This window comes from Geotrypetes seraphini, chromosome 4 (assembly GCF_902459505.1).
Source record: "Geotrypetes seraphini chromosome 4, aGeoSer1.1, whole genome shotgun sequence".
Lineage (NCBI taxonomy): Eukaryota > Metazoa > Chordata > Amphibia > Gymnophiona > Dermophiidae > Geotrypetes > Geotrypetes seraphini.
The window spans coordinates 5,153,933-5,176,775 of NC_047087.1; the positions used below are offsets into that span (position 1 = coordinate 5,153,933).

Here is a 22,843-nt window from a genome sequence, read left to right on the forward strand (position 1 = left end):
CTAGAGTCAGGAGTGGTACCGGAGGACTGGAGAAAGGTGAATGTGGTCCCTCTCCACAAAAGTGGAAATAAGGAAGAAGTAGGGAATTACAGGGCAGTAAGTCTGACTTCTGTGGTAAGCAAATTAATGGAAATGCTTTTAAAACAGAGAATAGTGAAGTTTCTGGAATCCTGTGGATTACAGGACTGGAGGTAACATGGATTCACTAGAGGTAGGTCTTGTCAGACAAGTCTGATCAATTTCTTTAACTGGGTGACCAGAAAACTGGATAGAGGATGTGCGCTAGATGTGGTATATTTAGATATTAGCAAAGCCTTTGACAGTGTTCCACACAGATGTCTAATAAAAAAAATGAGTGCCCTCGGGATGGGTCCCAAAGTGACAGGCTGGGTAAAGAACTGGTTGAGTGGAAGACGACAGAAGGTAGTAATCAATGGGCAAAGGGATGCTATCAGTGGTGTGCCTCAAGGTTCTTGGGCCTGTTCTTTTTAACATTTTTACAAACGATATTGCTGAAGGGCTGTTGGGTACGATTTGCCTCTCTGCTGATGATATCAAAATCTGCAATAGAGTAGACACCCCGGATGGTGTGAACAACATGAAGAAAGACCTGGCGAAGCTTGAAGAATGGTCTGAAATTTGCCAGCTAAAATTTAATGCTAAGAAATGCAAGGTCATGCATTTAAATTGCAAAAACCCGAGGGAACTGTACAGTTTAGGGGTGAAGAACTTATATGCATGAAAGAGTGGGACTTGGGAGTGATTGCCAAGGTGGCCAAACAGGTTGAAAAGATGACGGCGAAAGCTAGAAACATGATGGCAGATAAAGGCCAAATGGCCCAGTCTGCCCATCCGCAGTAACCAGTATCTCTTTCTCCGAGAGATCCCACGTGCCTATCCCAGGCCCTTTTGAATTCAGACACAGTCCACTAGGTTGCATAGGGAGGATGTTAGGTTGCATAGGGAGAAGTATAGTCAGTAGGAAAAAGGAGGTATTGATGCCCCTGTTTAAGACTTTGGTAAGACCTCATTTAGAATATTGTGTACAATTCTGGAGGCCGCACCTTCAAAAAGATATAAAAAGGATAGAATCGGTCCAGAGGAAGGCTACTAAAATGGTGCGTGGTCTTTGTCATAAGGTGTATGGGGACAGACTTAAAGATCTCAATCTGTATACTTTGGAGGAAAGGCAGGAGAGGGGAGATATGGAGACATTTAAATACCTACATGACGTAAATGCGCAGCAAGACAGAGGAGGGAGCCGGCAAGATGGTAAACATCCAGGGGCAGCAGAGGAAAACACTGCATCACCCTCAACAAGGGCCACATGCGGCCCTTGGGCCACAGGTTGGACACCCCTGATTTATAGGATGTTAGAGTGGGGAAAAAAAAGAGAAAGTTCATCTTCTATATTTTGGAAATATGATTTGTTTAATAAAAAAGGTGATTCTTCTCTTTGATTTCAAAGGTTATATAAAGTCTAATGTGGATTATATTGAATTAGGACTTTAATATATGCAAACAGTGAATTGATTTAATGTCAATGTTATGAATTGATACTTATATAAAACATGAATAGTTTTTAATTGAAGGTTTATGGGTTGATTGAGGATATTGTCTTGATAACAAGGATTATATATGTATTTATTTCTTCCATGGTAAAATGTAGTAAAAGGTTTTATGCTAATGGTCAGATATAATTTTGTAAAATTGATTAATTGGAAAGATTTAAATAGGTTTTATGAAAACTTCTTTAATATAAATAAGTAAGTATACATTATAAGCAGGATTAACTATTGAGGGAATACTTGATTTATAATACATTAAGTCTATTACTTTATAAATATTGTCAGGGGAAAGGTGTGATGGAAGTTGCCTGGGGAAAGGGGTATTGTGATTACTAATCCTATGTGTGTTCCAAGGCAATCAATTTATGTGGGGGGGAGAATAGGGAGGAGGGATTCTTAAAAATCAGGGATGGGAGGATAGGAAATGAAGGGATTGAAAAGGAAAAAATTATTTTTTTTAAGTTTTTTAACTGTGTAATGGTGTCTAATCATATTAATTTAAATATTATTGTTGGATTATATATTTGAAAATAGATGGAGATTAAAGTATTTTCATTGAATGTCAATGGTCTTAACCATCAAATAAAAAGGAAAAAAATGTTAGCTTTCCTAAAACAACAAAATGCTGATTTGTATTTTATCCAGGAGATACGCTTATCAATGATGGAATCAAGAAAACTGGAAGGGGGTTGGGAACGCCAACATTTTTTTGCCCCTGCAGTTGGCAAGAAAGCTGGGGTTGCCATATTAATAAATAAAAAATGTACAGCTAATTTTCAGCAGATTGATTCGGATCCTTTGGGTAGGTAGGTACATGTAAGAATGAGCATGGGAAATACTACCCTGGAACTATTCAATGTGTATGCCCCAAATACGAATCAAATGGAATTTTTTTAAGAATCTACAACAATTACTACTCCCACTGGCTGCTTCTAATTTAATAGTGACTGGAGATTTCAATGCTGTAATGGATCCATTATTGGATAAAAAACCAAGTAAAGTTATGAAGTCATTAGGGTTAGTTAATTTGGCACAATCTTGTAATTTAATAGATATATGGTGGATACTTCATTCTGATGATTGGGAATTTTCCTTTTGTTCACAAGTCCATAATTCTTTTTCAAGAATAGATTATATTTTTGTCTCGAATTAAATAGTTCAGCGAGTGACAAAAGCCGCCATAGATCCTATCATTTTATCTGATCATGGTGGTGTATGGATTGAATTTCAGTTTGATGAACAAGATTATTGTAAGTCTGTATGGAGATTTGATAATACGTTGATTGAGGATTCAAATTTCCTTGAAGAATTTAAATTAAAAATGATTGAATTCTTCCAACTTAATACTTCAGAAGATATTAACATAGAAACATTATGGGATGCATTTAAGGCTACCATGAGGAGTCATATTATTTTATATTCGGCGTATATTAGAAAACAACTTAAAAAACAATTTTATAATTTGGAAAAAGAAATTAAGCATTTGGAATCTAAATTAGTTGATAAATGGGAGCAAAATACTTTACAGGCTCTATTAAAAGCAAAAGGTAAAATAATGAGATATCTTCTAAATTTGTAAGGAAAGATTTGTTTTCCCAACAAACTCTGTATTATGGAAACTCAAATAAGGCGGAAAGATTATTGGCAAATTATCTTAAAGCAAAGAAAAGAAGAACAAAAATTATTGCAATAAAGGATGAAAATGGAGAGACATACTAAAATTGAAAATATTTTAAGTCAATTTCTAAATTTTTATAAAACCTTGTATTCTTCTGAGCCTTATGGAGATAGGGAAAAAGATGGTTTAGAATTTTTGAATTTAATTATTGGACCGAAGGTTCCTGAACATATAAAAAGAAGTTTAGAGGAGCCTATATCACTAAAAGAATTAGAAACAGCATTGAAGTCTCTTAGAGTTGGATCCACTCCAGGTGGTGATGGTTTCACAGTAGAGTTTTTATAAATCATTTCAAAGTACCCTATTACCTTATTTATTAAATTGATATCAGTTCCAACTAACTAAGGGTTGCATTACAGGTACTATGGCAGAATCATTAACAATCGTTTTGCCAAAGCCAAACAAAGATCCCACTTTGGTTTCAAACTACAGGCCTACCTCGTTAATCAATGTTGATGGAAAACTTTTAGCTAAGATATTGGCTTTAAGATTGGCTAAGGCTCTCCCTTTTATTATTGATATGCACCAAACAGGATTTGTTGCTAAGAGACATTCTTCTAATAATACCAGATTGGCTTTTCATATGTTAAATCTAACAAAAGCCATGAATGATCCGGCTTTCTCTGTCTCTTTGGATGCGGAGAAAGCCTTTGATTGAGTTGAATGGACTTTCATGTATCAGGCATTAGAATGGTTTGGTATAGGTTCAAGATTTATGCAAATGATTCAGACGTTGTATAGCTCCCCTGCTGCAAGATTGTACATTAATAATAATTTATCAGAGCATTTTAATTTGCGGAGGGGGGTTAGACAAGGCTGTCCATTATCTCCTTTGCTTTTTGATATTGTATTAGAAACCTTGTTATTAGCCATTCAACAAGCAAATGGGATACAAGGTATTCCTCGTACAGATTGGGAATATAAAATCTCTGCATATGCAGATGATATTCTGCTTTATTTGAGAAATCCAGAAACTACCATTCCATGCTTGCTTGAGTTGATAGAGAAATTTGGAAAATTTTCAGGGTATAAGATAAATTGGAGCAAGTCAGAAATTCTTCCACTTAATGTACATTGTACTAAAGGCTTATTTGATTCATTCTCATTTGTATGGAAAGAAGATAGATTAAAGTATTTAGGTAGTAGAATAAAAAATACACTAGAAGATACAATGAAAGAGAATGCAAAATTTTTATTAAAAAAGTAACAGAAATGTGTGAGCAATGGAATCCTTTACATCTTTCTTGGTGGGGGAGAGTCCAAACTATTAAAATGATGATACTGCTTGTGGTTTGTTATCAAATGAGTTTGATACCAGTTTTTGGTATTCTTACAAAATTTGTTTGGCTGGGTAAAATGCCTAGAATTGCCTTAGTATCTTTACAAAAAACAATTGCGGAGAATGGGGTAAATTTTCCAAACTTTTATAGGTATCATCAAGCCTATATTTTACGCCAGGATATGTACTGGGTCCTCCCAGAGCTCATGGAAAATATCCCAGAATGAATAAAGAATATTTAAAAAAAAGAAAAGAAAACCATGTAGCTCTATCATATGATACAATCCTATTTGGGACGACAATGAGAATAAAAAGTCAAATTTCATCAAGCAATAATAAACTTTTATTAATGACAGGAGTCGCCATTCAACATATCACCTGAAATTGGAAAAACTAGACTTAATTACACCTTCTGGTGGAACTCGTGCCATATGTACAAAATGGAAAGAGCAATTGCCATACAAAAAGGGAACTGTAATAATTTTAAAAAGATTTGGGGGCCATTGATAACTTATTGTAATGATTAGACACCTTTTTACACTGTAAGTATAATTATAATTAAGGGAAGGGGGTGGTATATAGTTATATTATAGGTTCAATCAATATTTATGAATATAATACATGTATGATATTTTTGATTACAATATTTGTGAAAAGGGTGGGTGGGGAGGGAGTTAATTTATGTATTTAAGATGATATATAGAAAGAATTTCAAGTGATGTATATGATTCAATTGATGTAATATTGTATTCTTGATGTGAGATGAAAAAATGAATAAATAATTGGGAAAAAAAAGCCATATGCCTTGGAGAGAATGAAACTTCAAACTTTGCCCCATTCTTTTTACAAGTGTTAGCCATAAGACTCTTAAAAAGGTAAGCATCAAGCTATATCCAAACCTCCCCTAAATTTTACTCAATATAGCATGGAATAGGTAGAAAAAATTCTAAGGCAACGCTCTCATAGTTCATAGGTATATAATCCTGCCCATCAAGTATCCAGTCTCAAAGTTGATGCAGCAAACATGCTTTTTACCATCTGGAAGCCATATACCCTTATGTTTCCATAAGAACATAAGAATTGCTGCTGATGGGTCAGACCAGTGGTCCATCGCACCCAGCAGTCCGCTCACGCTGCTGCCCCCAGGTCAAAGACTGAGACCAGTCCTACCTGCATACAAACCGGTTCAGCAGGAACTTGTCTAGACAAATGCTGGGTTGCATCAGAAGGAGCTTTATCAGCCGAAAGCCTGAAGTCATACTACCATTGTACAGAACCATGATGAGGCCTCACCAATTTTGGAGGCCAAATTATCAAAAGGACGTGAAGAGAATGGAGTCGATCCAGAGAATGGCCACTAGGATGGTCTTGGCATTTAAAGATCTCCCATATAAGGAACGTCTGAGCAAACTGCGCTTATATTCTCTCAAGGAGCGCAGAGATAGGGGGGACATGATAGAAACATTCAAATACATCACGGGCCGCATTGAAGTGGAGGAAGATATCTTTTTTTCTTAAGGGTCCCACGGCAACAAGAGGACATCCGCTAAAACTTAAGGGGGGAAGATTTCATGGTGACACCAGGAAATACTTCTTCACCGAAAGGGTGATTGATCGATGGAATGGTCTTCCATGCCAGGTGGTCGAGGCCAGTAGCGTGCTCGATTTCAAGAAACGATGGGACAAACAGATGGGGTTGCTACAGAGTTAGGCTTAAAAGATAGATTCTCAAGGGAGGGAGGGTTCTTGAATGGGCAGACCTGGGCCGCTGGCCCTTTTCTGCCGTCATACTCTATGTTTCTAACTTTGTCTTGAATCCCTGGAGGGTGTTTTCCCCTATAACAGCCTCCAGAAGAGCGTTCCAGTTTTCCACCACTCTCTGGGTGAAGAACTTCTTCCTTACGTTTGTACGGAATCTATCCCCTTTTAACTTTAGAAAGTGCCCTCTCGTTCTCCTTACCTTGGAGAGGGTGAACAACCTGTCTTTATCTACTAAGTCTATTCTCTTCAGTATCTTAAATGTTTCTATCACGTCCCCTCTCAGTCTCCTCTTTTCAAAGGGGAAGAGGCCCAGTTTCTCTAATCTCTCACTGTATGGCAACTCCTCTAGCCCCTTAACCACTTCTTCATGTACTGGCCACCAGAGCAGCAAAACTGGACAGACAACTTACCAATCTGCTGATTTTGACCACAGACTACAAAACCTTCAAAAAAAAAAAACAAAATCCTACTCTTCAAAAAATACATAAAAACTATATAACACAACCAGATCCGTCCCAAGCTTCACCCACAATACTATCTACTCTTTAATAAGGCATATCAAAAATGTTCAAACTACTCCTTATGTGTTTCCTAATATCATGACAATTCTTATGTAATCCGCCTTGAACCGCAAGGTAATGGCGGAATAGAAATCACTAGTAATATGTAATAGGCTTAATTTTAATTTTTGGTGGAATTCATTCAGTATGTCACATATATAGAATTGAAAGATCAATAGCGGTACAGAATGGAAATTATAAAAATTTTATTAAAATATGGGAACCATTAATATCTTTCTGTCATGATTAGATGCCATTTTTCTATTAATTATACACCATTTAGTATTGGGTGGGGGGAGAGTTTCAAATATATGATCTTATAATGAACAGAGGGATTTGAGGGAGGGTGGGGTGAGGGTTACATTTCTACTTATAAGTTATAATGATAAGATGTTCAAGTGCTCAGACTAATTGTGTTTATTATGAATATTTGTACACTTGATGAAAGTTTTAAAATGAATAAAGAATTATAAAAAAAAAAGAAAGAATTATTGTACACTTGTTGTAAGATATAAAATGAATAAAGAAATTAAAAAGAAATCACTAATGTAATGTAATGAAACAATAAATAGTAGTAGCAGCAGCTGATGGTCCTTATGTATTTGTGCAGTGAGACGTTGCCTGGATTTGCTTTGCTGCTTTATTTATTTATTCAATTTTCTATACTGTTCTCTAACGGTTTACATGAATTTTTTCAGGTGCTCAAGCAGTTCTCCCTGTCTGTCCTGGTGGACTCACAATCTAGCTAATGTACCTGTGGCAATGGGGGGATTAAATGACTTGCGTAGCATGGGTTTGAACCCACAACCTCAGGGTGCTGAGGCTCTAGCTTTTAATCACTGTGCCACACTCTCTTTGAATCTTTTTCCCCCTTTACTTCCATACCTGTGTCCGGAGTGTATGTGAAGGGCTGCACTTCATGCGATCTTCCAGCATTAGTCACTACATATATACCCACTGAAACTGGAGAGGTGATATGCTGGTCTTGGTATGGAGGAACCTTCACAATAAGATGATTCTGTTTTTAAAAGATAACATATTACAAAAGAATTCCTTGCTCTTTCAATACCAAGAACAAAGATTGATAACCCAGCAAAAAAACAGAAAAGCCTAGTTTTTCCCTTTTAACCATTTTTTCACTTACAAGTGAAAACACATGGATGTTTCTAATATGACTCCCAATTTTAATTAAGCAATAATCCCTCAGTGGAGAAATCATTTAACGGAGAAGTAAACGTCCTTAAATTGGAGTATAGAAGGTCCATTAATCCAGATAGGAAATTCACTGATAGGAAATGCTTTGCTAGCCTAGGGATTATTATTAATATACACTGAAATCTGTTCTCAGCTTCTAAAAGGTATAATTTATTCATACCTGCTAATTTCTATTCCCTGAGTCCTGCTAGACAAGTTTCAAGTTTCAAGTTTAATATGTTTTTGATTAATCGCTTCATCTAAATTCGAAGCGATGTACAATATAATAAAATACAAACTAAACCAATCCAATGGCTCTGTCCCCCTACCAACATATGAAGGTAGAGACACTGAATTATTCCAGTGAAATTTTGCTTCCCCACCGGTTAGAAGATGTAAATTTAGAAGACATCATCAACATCTTTTCTCACAACAGGAAGCATCATGGGGTAAAGATCTGGAACAATTGCTTATACCTATTACTTATGGGGAATTTAGGAAACACCTAAAAACATATCTGTTCCTGAAGTATTTAGGCAACTGACCTGTACAATCTTATTCCACAATAACTGATCTCTAGAGCTGTTAATCACTAGCTTTTAACTTTGTTAATTCTACTCAATTTGTAGCATCTTTTAATCATTGTAAACCGCATAGAACTTCACGGTCCTGCGGTATATAAACTGTTATCATTATTATTATTATAAAGGGCTGGTGATGTCTGGAATTCTAGTATCAAACAAAAAACAAAAAGCAATCCAACTGGTCTGCAGTAAAAAGCAATCAGAACAAACAAAGAAAAACTGCAGACAAGAGTACAAGATGCAGGCTAAGTTTATTAAGACAAATTTATGTTGCGGTTAGTGTCACCACCTTTTTACAAACCAGGGGACCAGACACGGTCCGTGTTTCAATTAACATGCCTTCATCAGGGATCCCTAATTTGAAAGGTATCGAGTAAAACCGCAACTAAAATAAACTTAGGCCTGTGTAAAAAAGAATAATACCCTGTACGGAGTTACTGCTATTGTGAGTAGTTATGCTTTTTTACACATATTGTGAGTAGTTATGCTTCCTTTCCTAATGTTGTTTACCATAAATGTTTTCTTTAGCCTTTTCAAAATTGTATTTCTTACCCTTCTCCTTCCCCTTTATACTTCATGTTCATCTCAAGTGTTTTGTTTTCGTTTTTTTAACATGAAATTGTCAGTCTCCCCTTATTAACTTTTGTTATTATTATACTATGTACATCGCTTAGAATGTTGAATAAGCAATTAATCAAATATTGAATAAACTTAGAAACTTGTAAATTGTAGGAGAGCTGGGAGGGGGATTTGGGCCAGAGTATTCCTGAACCCCAGTTCTTGGACTGTTTCCAGACCCTTTACCTTTATTCTAAGTCAGCAGATTATCAAGAAATGTAGTATAAAATCCTACACAGAGCCTATATCACCAGGCATAGGGGGACACAGATTGGGTTGTGGTCCAGTGATCTCTGTGGCAAGTGTAAATGTAAACCTGGTTCCTATCTTCACTCATTTCTTGAGTGCACTGAGCTCACCCTTTGGCAGGGGCTTCTGGGCCTCTTTGACTCTGTTCTTCATAGACCTATCGAGTGGGTTTATGGCCCCTTCCTCTTGGGCTTCCAGGATTTGTTACAGGAACAGGGCCTATCCTCCTCTCAATGTAGATTCCTGTATAATGCCATCTTGGTGGCAAAAAAATTGATTCTGACATACTGGCATCTGTCTTCTTCCCTTCCAGTGTCTTCTCCCCACTCTCTCTTCCCCATTTCCCTTCAGCTTCTTCTCACCATTCTCTCTTCCCCATTTTCCTTCAGCGTCTTCTCCCCACTCTCTCTTCCCATTTCCCTTCAGCGTCTTCTCCCCACTCTCTCTTCCCCATTTCCCTTCAGCGTCTTCTCCCTACTATCTGTTCCCCATTTTCTTTCAGCATCTGTTCCTGTCCACCCCCCTTCAGGGTCTGCTCCTTTCCTCCACCACATTTCCCTCTCGCCACCCTTCGGTACCCTTCACACAGCCCCCTCCCTCCTTCCTACCTACCTGAATATATCTATCTATCTCTCTCCCTCCCTCCCCTTTACCTTCATGGCATTTTGAGTAACTTCTTCAAAGCTGTCAGAGCCTTCATGCAGTAGCGTGCATGTGGGCAGAAACTTGTCTTCTGATGCAACCGGGAGTTGCGTCAGAGGAGAAGCTTCCGCCCACACATGCACGGTACTGCTTGCAGGCTCCAACGGCTTTGTGAGGAAGTTACTCAAAACGCGCCGTGAAGGTAAGGGGGAGGGAGGGAGGGAGATAGATTCGGGTAGGTAGGAAAGAGGGAGAGGGGCTGCGCGTGATTGGTGACCGTGCACGTTCCCTCCCTTAACTTCGGGGACAAGGCTATTCACCGCTCCACAGAGCGGTGGATGGCCTTGTCCCCCGTACCCACAGTGAGCACTTTTTCTCCCTCACTGTTTTGGTGGGTTACCCTTGGCTAGCTGCGGGTAACAGCCACCGGGTCATTCTCTACCTGTGCCAAGGGAGCTCTGATCAGCCAGTCATCGAGGTACAGATGTACTAGCACACCCAGAGATCGCAAATGGGCAGCCAACTACCACCAGGATCTTAGTAAAAGCTCTGGGTGCCGAAGCCAAACCAAAAGGGAGCGCCACAAACTGGAAATGCCTCCCAAGAACATGAAACTTCCGATGATCTGGGAAAATCGAGATGTGGAGATATGCTTCCGTGAGATCCAAGGAAGCCAAAAACTCCCCGGGTGCCACCGCTGCTATGACAGAACGCACCGGTTCCATCCGGAAACGCGGAACTCGCAAGAATGCATTCACTGCTTTGAGGTCCAGAACTGGTCTTCAATCGACGGAGTCCTTCTTTGGCAAGATGAAGTAAATCGAGTATCTCCAGGAGCTCAAGACGTCCCGTGGGGCAGGTTCTATGGCCGCCAGATCTAATAACCGATGCACCGTAGCGCGCACCTTGCGGGGCCCTGTCCGGATTGCCCTCGGGAGTGGACAAGAAGTAGTCTGGCTGCGGCCGGAAGAATTGCAGTTGAAGACCTTCCCTGAGCATCTCTATGACCCACTGGTCCGAGGTTATCTTTAGCCATTCTGGAAGGAAGGCCTCAAGCCCCCCCCCCCCCAATTTGGGAAGGCCTCGCCAGAGCCTTGGCTTCATAATTTTTATCTTGAAAGGGACATAAGATCGAGAGTTGGAAGGCCATTTGTGCGCTGCACCTCAAAGCAAAGTCTGTAGGACGCTCTGAAAGGTTGTCCCGCCACAGGGGGTCTGGCATACTGCGAGGTTCTCCGGAAAGGATGAAAATTCGGCCATCCCGTCCCTCTGGTCGAATGAGATCGAGGGCCAGAAACGCCTTAGGTTTATGGTCCTGCACACTTGCCATAAGGTCATCCAAACCCTGGCCAAATAAGAGCAAACCTTTGAATGGCAATTTGCTCAGAGTAGCCTTGAAGAATCACCCGACCACTAGCAAATCCATAACATTCTCCTAGCAGAAACTGAATAAGCTCCTAGCTTAGCAAAAACTTTCAAAATATCATAGAGTGCGTCTGCCAAATAATTCATTCCAGGAACCAGGAAATCGAGATCCCGAAGGACAACCTCCTCAGGATCCTGACAAAGTTTAGTATGACATGCCCGAGCCACAAAGGAAGTGGCTGCTGCAGCTCACACCCCTGTCACAGCAAAATCAAAAAGACGCTTCATGACAAAATCCAGTCTTCGGTGGACATCCTTCAGTTCCAGGAGATTGATGTGAAATTTCTGTTCCCTGGCGGTCCAAAGATCGTCCATATGAGCCCTCCAGGAATAAGGGGATGCGTCTGTCGTGATGACCTTGTGATGAGGGGGTAAATGGAAAAGGAGACCTCTGGATAGATTGGAGGAGGTCATCCACCATTGAAGCGACTGCAGAAGAGATGATGTCACAGATATATGTTGTGATAGACAATCTGTCGCTTGAGACCACTGGGAAGCAAGGGCCCACTGAGGAGTGCGAAGATGTAGCTTTGTCAGTGGTGTCACATGGACAATGGAAGCAATATTGCTTAGAAGAACCATCATGTGGTCTGGCAGAGATGGAGTGAAGAGAAAGCAGTTGCTGACACAGACGTATGAGAGTTTGAAAGCGATCTGGAGGAAGAAAGGTTCTCATGAGGGTGGTGTCTAGAATGGCCCCAATAAACTGCAGACGTTGAGTTGAAATAATAATAATAACAATAACAGTTTATATACCACAGGACCATGAAGTTCTATGCGGTTTACAAAGATTAAAAGATGGTACAAATTGATTCAACTTAACAGGGTGGAAGCTAGAGATTAACAGTTCAAGGGATCAGTTATTGAAGAGAAAGAGTAGTACGGGTTAGCTGTCTAGATATTTGAGGAACAGATATGTTTTTAGACGTTTCCTGAATTCCCCATAAGTAGTAGGCGTAAGTAATTGTTCTAGATTTTTACCCCATATTGTTGCCTGATGTGAGAAAAGGTATTAATGGTATCTTTTGAGTTTGCATCCTCTAACTGGAGGGGAAATGAAGTTCAAATGTGAGCTTCTCTTATGTCTGTTGGCTGAGAAGGAGAAAAGGTCAGTTATGTATTTAGGGGCTAGACCATATAGTACTTTATAGCAGAAACAGGCAAACTTAAACTTTACGCATGCCTCCATCAGCAGCCAATGCAGTTGTCGGTAGTAAGGTGTCATATGATCAAACTTCTTCAGCCCGAAAATCAGTTTGACCGCTGCATTTTGCACTAATTGTAATCATTGAATACTCTTTTGGGAAATTGCTGAATAGGTGATGTTACAGTAATCAAGTTGACTCAGTACGAGGGATTGTACCAGGATTCTAAATGCTGGCATATCAAAATATGCTCTGATGGATTGGAGTTTCCAGAGAGTGAAAAAACCCTTTCTAATTAAGGAGTCTACCTGGTCCTTCATGGTTAAGCGCTGGTCTACCTTCAGAGTGGACTGAATAGGATAACTAAGGTTTTGATACATAGCGGTGTTTCGGTGCAAAGCGGGTGTGGCGAAGCTACAAAAAATTTTGTTTTTTCAGAATTGTTTCAGTTTGAATTCAGTCATCCATTGCTTCATCAAATTTAGTGCTTCTGATGCCTTGGGAGTGGTTTCCGAGAGAGAGTGAGTAAATGGAATGATGATTATAAAGTTATCTGTGTAACTGAATAATTTTATCCCCAGCTGGGTCAATTTCATGTAGACATTGAAAAGCAATGGGGATAAAGGTGATCCTTGTGGTACGCCAGAAGGATTGCTTCAGGTATCAGAGAGATCGTAATTGAAACGTACTTGATAGGTACAGGACATAAGGAAGCCTCAAAACCAGTCTAACACCTCTTCCCTAATACCAATTGCGTCTAGGCATTGTAGCAGTTTCCCATGGTCCACTAAGTCAAAGGCAGAGCTTATGTCAAATTGCATGATCAGGGCATTAAGGCCCTTACTGAACAAGAGACGCAGATTATCTAAGATAGCCGCAATTACTGTCTCGGTACTGAACAAAGGTCTAAAACCAGATTGAGACTCATGCAAGAGAGAGTACCAATCCTTCCATGATTTTTACAATAAGTGGGATGGATGCTACTGGTCTGTAGTTGGTTACCAGTGCTGATGATTCTTTTGCTATTTTTTTGGAATTGGGGTTATTATTATGTGACCACTGTTAGTGAGGAACTTTCCATTTTTTAGGTTATGGGCTAAGTAATTCAGTAAAGATAGTTTAAATTCTAATGGAGCCGCTTTCATAATTTCCAGGAGACATGAGTCCAGAATGCAGTATGATTTAGAGTATTTGTTATATAGTTTGATATAATTATTCCATTCTAAATCTTGAAAGGAACTCCAGATCATGTCTGCTGGTTTTTCATGTTCTTGTCTGGTAGCTATTTGGTGATCATTAGTGTCATTTGTCGAACAGTTGTTTAGTAGTTGTTTCTTAGGTTTTTAATTTTTGAGTCGAAATGCTGTGCTAAATCACTTGCTGAAGGTAGTTTAATATTGTGCACGAGTTGAGTGTAGCGTGTGTTGTCAAATAAATTTGTAACCAAGTTGAACAACTCTTTTGTATTGATTCCTTTTGAACTAGTGCTAGATAAGTTCATTTTAGAAGAGTAGAATGCTTTACGTTTGTCTTTTATCAGTTGTTTATAGATTTTTATGTTAGATCTCCAGTTGTTACGGTCTGACAATTCTCCAGTTTTTTTCCAAATTCCTTCCAGTCGTCTTACTAGTTGTTTCATTTTTAGAAGTTCGGTGTGAAACCACTTGTTATATTTATTTGCGCAGCTTTTGCCATTTCGTTTGGGGGCAATTTTATCTAAAATGGATGTGCTAGTTTTCATCCAGTGATCCCAAAAATCGACTCATTCACCTATCTCGGCTTATAGTTCATATTGTGACCAGTATTCTTCTGGATTAATATAGCCTCTTGTGTGATGTTCTCTTTTTATCTTTGGATGTGTCTTGGATTTTAAATGAGTCCAGCTTAATTTGAAATAATAAGTGAAATGGTCAGACCAAATATCGTGACACCAGGTGCCATGAGGTAGAGAGATGGCAGGGTCTAAAATTTCCTTTGTGGACATAGCTACGTCTAAGTGATGACCTTTTTCATGTGTCTGTGTGGGTAAAGGGAGATTGTAGTTGAGTAGGGATAGAAAGTTTTTAAAGTCTTTCGGATCTGGATTGTCCTCTTCATCTTGGTGTATGTTTATGTCACCTGCGATGATATTGTAAGAAGGAGTAATTGAATTATGTAGAACAAATTCACAAAAGTCCTCTTTGGCTTTTGGCCAGCTTTTTGGTGGGATTTAGAATAATATGCAAGATAGGGATTCTTCTAGTTCCTTATTGCTAATTTGGCAGGCTAACATTTCTAGCTGATTGGTCATTTTGGAATCCAATAGTTCAAATCAAATCCTCTCTTAAGAATAATTGCTAATCCTCCCCCTTTTCTTCCCTCACAGTTCAGCGTAAGGATTTTAAAATTATCTGGTAGAAGATCAGTTATTATTGGATCTTCTTCAGACAATAGCCATGTTTCGGTTAGAAAAAGGCAGGCTATTTGCTTGCTGATGATCCAATCTTTAATTAGGAAAGCTTTATTCCTGACAGATCTAATATTAAGATATTAACAGGGAACAGAGGTGGCTGTGATAGGCTTGATAGGAGTAGTGGTTCTGATAGGTTTTACTTTCCTTTCCTTATTCTTTTTTTTAGGGGTTCGTTTATGTCTTCCTTTATTTGAGATTACATTAATGTGATTTACCCTGTCTTCGTGTGGGTTAATTATGTGCTTAATTGATATATCAGGGTAATGGACTGAACATAATTGTGGATAGAGTGAGTAAACATCTTTGATGCTACCACTTATTAGATAGAACAGTAAAATCAATAGGAAATTCATGTTTGCAGGGTAGTATGACTCTTCCTGTCGCAATCGCTATATTGATTTCCCTAAACACTCCCAATTTCTAGTTTGTTTAGTTGGTAGCAAACAGATCGATTTAGCTAGTAACTGATAGTAGTGGTTGTGTTGGGTGAGTTAGTTCTCCCAACCTAAGTCATGTATGCATCTAATGTAAGGGTATAACAATCACTCACGCGTTTAACATATACGTCGAATAAATGCGTCTAATATATGCATCCCATGCGTCTAATACATGTTTCGAATGTGTCTATTACATGCGTCTAATGCGTCTAGTACATGTCACCCAGGCATCTAATACATGCGTTTAGTAATCACATATGCGTCTAACACATGCATCTAAAAATAACACATGCATCTAACAATACGGTAAGTAAAGTGCAGAGAACAAAGATTTTAGTAGAAAATCTTAACAGAAAAGCCTTAGCAGGGTGGGAGGGAAGATGGAGGATATTTTTTTTTTTTCCCTTCAGGATAAAGTAGTATATTAGTTGTGTTGATAAAAATTTATAAACATTAGAGGCTCTGGTAGAAACCCGTTTACAAAGTATGTATTCTTCCCAATTAATATTTCCAAATTAATAAAGTCTTTTTGCTTATTTTTAAATGGGTTTCTACCAGAGCCTTTAATTCAGTAGCATAATTAAATGAAATAACTATTTCTGTAGTTTATAGGGACGGGCGGGGATGTAGGGGATTCCTCGCGGGGACGTAGGGGATTCCTTGCGGGGACTCCTCGCGGGGACGGGTGGGGACGGAGGGATTCCTCGCGGGGACGGGTGGGAGTCCTCACAGGGACGGGTGGGACTTTGGCGGGGACGGGTGGGGATGGGTGGGATTTCTGTCCCCGCGCAACTCTCTAGTTTGGACACCGGGAGCTTTGAGGTATACTGCTTTACTGTTTGTTGTGTGGATACCACTGCTGGGGGGAGGATGTGGCTGGGACATCCCTGCCCCCTCTCAATATATGCTTCGCTTCTTTATTCTGTCCTTTCTACTGATGCTCTATAATGGCTCAACTGAATCTGAAATCTCTTAATTTTGATGGGATACATTCCCCAATTAAACGCACTAAGATATTAGCTTATTTGAAGAAGGAACATACTGACATAGCATTTCTGCAGGAGACCCACTTGACCCCTGCGGAACATGCTAAACTTCGGAGGGAGTGGGTGGGACAGGTGTGCTCTGCCTCTTACACTGTCAGGAAATGTGGAGTGGCCATACTCATACATAAGAATATACCTTTCATGTTAACAACCAAATTGCTGATCCCATGGGAAGATACCTTATCTTGATAGGGGAACTTTGGGGTCATTCGTTGATATTGTGTAATGTCTATGCCCCTACTACTTATTCACATGGGTTCTTTTCCTCGTTGGTAGGTCATTTGGCCCAGTTGGGATCCAACTCAATCATTATGGGAGGGGATTTTAATGTGGTGACCGACCCCGCCTGGGACTGTAAACCTGCTAAGACCGTCCTGAAAGGTCATTTCAGGAGGGGGTGAATTTTCTCTTAGACACATGGCGTACCCTGCATCCAGATGTGCTTGATTTCTCTTTTTACTCCCATCCCCATGCGGTATACTCCCATATTGACTATATCTTAGTTTCTGAGGCGCTTTTCCCTAAATTGTCTGATGCTTCTATCACTGCTCCCTTAGTGTCTGATCATGCCCTCTTGGGGCTCACTCTTCAGTTTAGTCCCCCCTCCAACTGACCGGGTCTGGCAGATGTCGCCACATCTTTACACGGATCCCACCTTCCGCTCTTATTTTCAGAAAAAATGGGAAGATTATTTACAAACTAATTCAGAGGACGACGTCGGCCCTGTTATTTATTGGGAGGCCGCTAAAGCGGTCATTAGGGTGCATATTTTGGCCTATTCTGCAGCTTTGAAGAAGAGGCATGATCGAGAGCTTCTCTCGCTGACTAGGGAGTTGACCCGCTTACGCAGTTCACACACTGCGTGCCAGGACCCTACTACCCAAGCCGCCATCTGCAATATTAAGACTCAGCTCAACGCTCTGCTGAATCAGAGAGAGAATTGAAGTATCTATTGTTATAAACACAAATTGCATCATTGGGGAGATAAACAGGCAGTCTACTTGCTAATCTGGTACGCCCTCCGAAAGCAAAGCATATCCTTATCTCCATTAAGGACCCTCAGAGTAGGTTACACCATGACCATCAGGCCATCACCTGCCAGTTTTTGCAGTTCTATACCAATCTGTATGCTGCTCAGCCAGTTGATGAGGCTGCTAGAGGAATTTTTTCGGAATCTTCCCCTCCCACAGTTGTCAGATGAGCACCAATGGTCTCTCGGCGGCGAAATTACAGGTGATGAGATCCAATTAGCCATTCCTCACCTCAAACTGGCTAAGGCACCAGACCCTGATGGGATGGGCCCGGAGTTTTATAAACTTCTAACGCCAGTGGCGCTCCTGCCCTTGCAGGCCTATTTTATGGGTCTGCGCACCGTGACTCCACCCGGGGACTCGCATAACAAAGCTCATATCATTCTTCTACCCAAACCTGACAGATTTTTGGATCTCCCCGGGTCGTATAGACCGATCTCCCTCCTCAATCAGGATGTTAAGATTCTGGCCAGCATTCTCGCAGCGCGCGTCTCAATGTTTTGCTACCGCTCCTTATTCATGAAGATCAGGTTGGTTTTGTCCCCGGCAGACATGGTTTGATGAACCTTTTAAAGGTACTGGCTGTCTTGCAATCTCCTCATGCACCCTCTGATCGTTCAGTACGGGCTACAGGGGAACTGGTGGGGGCAAAACCAGCATCCCAGCGGGCCACTTGAAAAGTACTGCATGTTTTGGAAATACTGGCCACTGGAAAGCCCAAGGGTCTGAAAAGAAGAGGCCCCTCGCCCAGGCCGGAGACGGCTGAAATCACGCCCATGCCTGCGAGCAGTACCACCCCATGCCATCAGCCATGCTCCATCTTCAGGCAAACGAGGCACTGTAGAATCTGTTAAGGTCTGAACCAACTTGTCCAGATCCTCACCAAATAAGAAAAAAACCCTAAAGGGGAATTTCATCAGCTTAGCTTTGGATGCTGCGTCCACCAACCATGCTTAAAGCCACAAGGTATGGCGTGCTGCCACTTAAAGCCATAGACCTATTTCAATTTTGGCAACTTCTTGCTCTACTAAGTCCCAATTATCAGACTCAATGTTAAGGACACGCACAGCCCAGTGAAAACACATCCGAGCAACCAGCCTGCCACACATCGCTGCCTGGACCGCCAGAGCTGTCACATCAAAACTCTGTTTCAGGAGAGACTAACTTACGTTCCTCAGGGTCCCTCAAGGCAAAACTGCCCTCCACAGACACGGTATGCCACTTTGAGACAGCGTCCACCACCGGCAACTTCAGAGAGTACCGATACCATTCCTGGATGGGGTATAGGTGGGCCATTGAACGCATACAGCGAAAGGTCGCCTCTGGCGCCTACCACTGTGCAAGCATAATATCCCAAATATCCTATTGCTCTCAAAGCTGGAAGCCTGACCAACCAGGGGGCCAGGCTGCCAGCTGAGGCACCTCTACAAAAATGTGGGGAGGGGGAGGAAGGGGGGAGGGACCCAGCATGAGACCCGCCGGGTTTGACACCCCCAAGGTCGGACAGATCCCCAAACAGAATCCGTCCAAGCTCCGTCTGGCACTAAAAGGAGAACCAGGAGTCCTAAAACCAATTCCAACAGGCCTAACAGAGGGAGCCAGATTTTTCCTACCTCTGTCTGCTAGAGACTGAGGAAGACTGGGATGGTAGAGGGAGCCTCAGCTAATATACTACAAGAAGTTGTTGTCTCAGTCTCCACATGCTGGTCATAGTAAGGTATATACCATCTGTACAGAATAACTATACTGGTCTAACAGGCAACACAGAAATAGGCTTTTACAGATCTGCCTACCCTATAAATGGATAAAGATATAGACAGGGTAGATATTCAACATATACATTATCAGCAAGGTAGGGAGGCATTCTTAGGAGTGGGGTTGGAACCATACGCATACTTATGAGTCTTCAAATATGTGAGTTTAATTTTAGTCAGGAAAAGTTTTAGCATAAATTAGCAGATGTAAACTTGTGAGGTGTACTCTTCCTGGGATAATTTCAAAGTGCAAATAAAAAATCCTGCATAGCCCATGGATGAATGAAAATTTTACACAATGCAATGTTCAATACCTGATGAAATAGCTCCATGTCTATTTCAGCTTCTGCCTTCCAAGAATTCTCATCTGATAGAGAGAAAAATAAAAATGTTATTTCATTTAGAAATACATTTTATAAATGTAAATGGTTATGTGCATCTACAAAAGCAGATAATCATTTGGAATCTGCGTGCTGTCATACTGACCAGAGAGATTCTCTTGGAAGAGCACTTTAGCTCCCTTAAGGAAATTTTTGCCAACAAGGAAGACCTCCTCGTCTCCTTTTACTGAACAGCTGTGTAAGCTTTTCTTCAAGATCTCTGGTACACCTGCAGGCTGAGCTATAGGGAAACAAACATTGCAAGATCAACACAAAGATGAAGAAATTTAGCTGTAGTAGCAACTCTCTTACATTTAGTCCTAGTTGTAAGTACAGCTCAATATGCTATAATTCAAAAGGGGCAATCACCAGTTTTCCTGTTATGAACAATACTCTGAATACTGCTATTCCACACCAATAGGGTATATGATTGTGGAAACTGTGTTTGAAACTTGGTCCCTCCCTAGATTTTTTACACCTTCAACCCTTCCCCAAACCAGATATTAAAAACAGATATGTTCAGGGACAGTGCATGTGTAAATTGTAAGAAGGATTAAACTAACCTATGGCAGAGAAATGACTTTAAAAGTTGTAATGGTAAAGGTTTTAGGTGAGAATTGAGGGTATGGTAGGCTTGAATACACTTGTAGACATTAGATTTTGTATTAACAGGCATTTTATTTCAGCTTGTTAGAGGCCAATTGTATAAATATTTGTTAACAAACTGCAGGAGATGTTAAATAGAGAATGACACGGTGGCGGGTTACCCGCGGCTAGCCGCGTTTAGCTGCGGGTAACCTGCCGAAACGGGAAAGAAGAAATAGTGGCCTCTGCAGGACGGGGACAAGGCCATTCACCGCCCCGTGGAGCGTTGAATGGACTTGTCCCCGCAGTGAGGCAATCAAGGATCGCGCAGTACCCGCCATCTCCCTCCCTCTCTCCTTACCTCCGGTTGAATTTCTGCCAGTCCGCGCGGAAAAAAAAAAAAGCCTCCTTCCTTTTCCCCTGCTCTTACCGCCATGCTCATGCTGCAGCTACTAAAGCCGACAGGAAGTCTTTCCGACATCAATTCTGACGTCAGAGAGGACGTTCTGGGCCAGCCAATTGCTGCCTGGCTGGCCCAGAACGTCCTCTCCGACTTCAGAATTGAGTCAGAAAGACTTCCTGTCGGCTTTAGTAGCTGTAGCATGAGCATGGCGGTAAGAGCAGGGGAAAAGGAAGGAGGCTTTTTTTTTTTTTTGAGCGGCAGGGAGGCAGCAGGCTGGCTTTGGCTAGGGAGGGAGAAAAGTAGGCAGGCAGGATTCGGGGGTGGGACAAAGTGTGGAAGGCAGTTAGAGGGACATAGGAAGGAGGCACTGGAGGCACTAAAGACAGAAAGGGGCACTAAGGACATGGGAAGGAGGCACTGGGGCACTAAAGACATGGGAAGGAGGCACTGGGGGCACTAAAGACAGGAAGGGGCACTAAGGACATGGGAAGGAGGCACTGGGGGCACTAAAGACAGGGGAAGGAGGCACTGGGGGCACTAAAGACATGGGAAGGAGGCACTGGGGGCACTAAGGACATAGGAAGGAAAGAGGGAGGGAATAGAAAGGGACAATTATTGGGCCTGAGTGCAGAAAGAAAGAAATGAAAGAAAGGATACACAGACAGAAGGAAACGCAACCAGAGACTCATTAAATCAATCACCAGACAGCAAAGGTAGGAAAAATGATTTTATTTTCAATTTAGTGATCAAAATGTGTCAGTTTTGAGAAGTTATATCTGCTGTCTATATTTTGCACTATATTTGTCTATTTTTCTATAGTTACTGAGGTGACCGAGCTTGCGGAGATGGGGCGGAAACAGGGTTTTTGTTTTTTTAATATTTTATTTATAAATTTTTCATTCTTACAATATTTTAATTGTACATATAAACTTCAAATAATGCATGAAAAATTGTGATTACAAATAATTCAATTATCAGATAACATATATCCCTCCCATTTTTTCAATACTTAAAACCATATAATATACATTCCCTTCCCCTCCCCATTCTAATATAATCATTATTGTGATAATTTATTTATTAATTTTATATTCTTACATCAATTAATTCACATATAATATAATTAATTATTTCATAACATTTGTAATTACATTCTATATATCATATCATAAATAGTAAATCCAAAAATTATATAAGTCCCTCCCCATTCCTATATACCTATTATAAATGTGCTAAGAAATCTAATCAGTAGAATAATTTGTCAATGGTTGCCAAATTTTCATGAAATTATGAAGATTCCCATGTTGTAATGCTATTACTTTTTCCATTTTATAGATATGACAGACAGAGTTCCACCAGAATGTATAATTTAATTTGGTGTAGTCCTTCCAGTTTTGAGTTATTTGTTGCATGGCGACTCCTGTCAATATTAATAGCAGCTTATTATTATTTGCTGAGATCGGACTCTGAGTTCTCATTGCAGTGCCAAATAGTATGGTGTCATATGAGAGTCCTACATGATTTTCTAATAACTTATTAATTTGGGGCCAAATTAAATTCCAAAAGGCATTTACACAGGGACAAAAAAAAATTAAGTGATCTAACGTCCCTATTTCTGTTTTACAATGCCAGCATCTATTGGATCTAGTGCTATCTATCTTTTGCAGGCGCGTAGGGGTCCATAACACTCTATGTAATAAAAACATCCATGTTTGATTCATAGATGCTGACTTTGTAGATCTTAATCTCCAGGACCAAAATCGTGGCCATTGAGAAACAGAAATTGTCTGTCCAATCTCAATACTCCAAATATCCCTAAGTCCATTTTTCTTTTTTTTATTTAAAAATCCATATATTAATTTGTACCATTTTGCGGCTTGGTGTCCCAAGAAATCCGCCTGGAAACATAGAACTTGTAGACTATATTGAGTATTAAGATTTTTCCATTCAGGGAACCCTGCCTGAATGGCCTGCTTCAATTGCATCCATTTAAAATATTGTGATTTATTTAAGCAAAATTTATTTTGCAATTGTGAAAAACTAAGCAGTGAA

At 40.4% G+C, this 22,843-nt stretch overlaps 1 protein-coding gene across 5 annotated transcripts in view; it reads right to left on the reverse strand.

Annotated features, from left to right (window-relative positions):
* Positions 1–22,843, reverse strand: part of NFAT5 (nuclear factor of activated T cells 5) — a 383,347-nt gene that overhangs the window by 120,010 nt on the left and 240,494 nt on the right. For all 5 annotated transcript variants that reach the window (XM_033941877.1, XM_033941880.1, XM_033941878.1 and 2 more), the window contains 3 exons: positions 19,910–20,044; positions 19,738–19,790; positions 7,732–7,864 (listed from right to left, as the gene is read on the reverse strand). In XM_033941877.1, the coding sequence (XP_033797768.1) occupies positions 7,732–7,864; positions 19,738–19,790; positions 19,910–20,044 (321 nt within the window). The remainder of the gene's footprint in view (positions 1–7,731; positions 7,865–19,737; positions 19,791–19,909; positions 20,045–22,843) is intronic.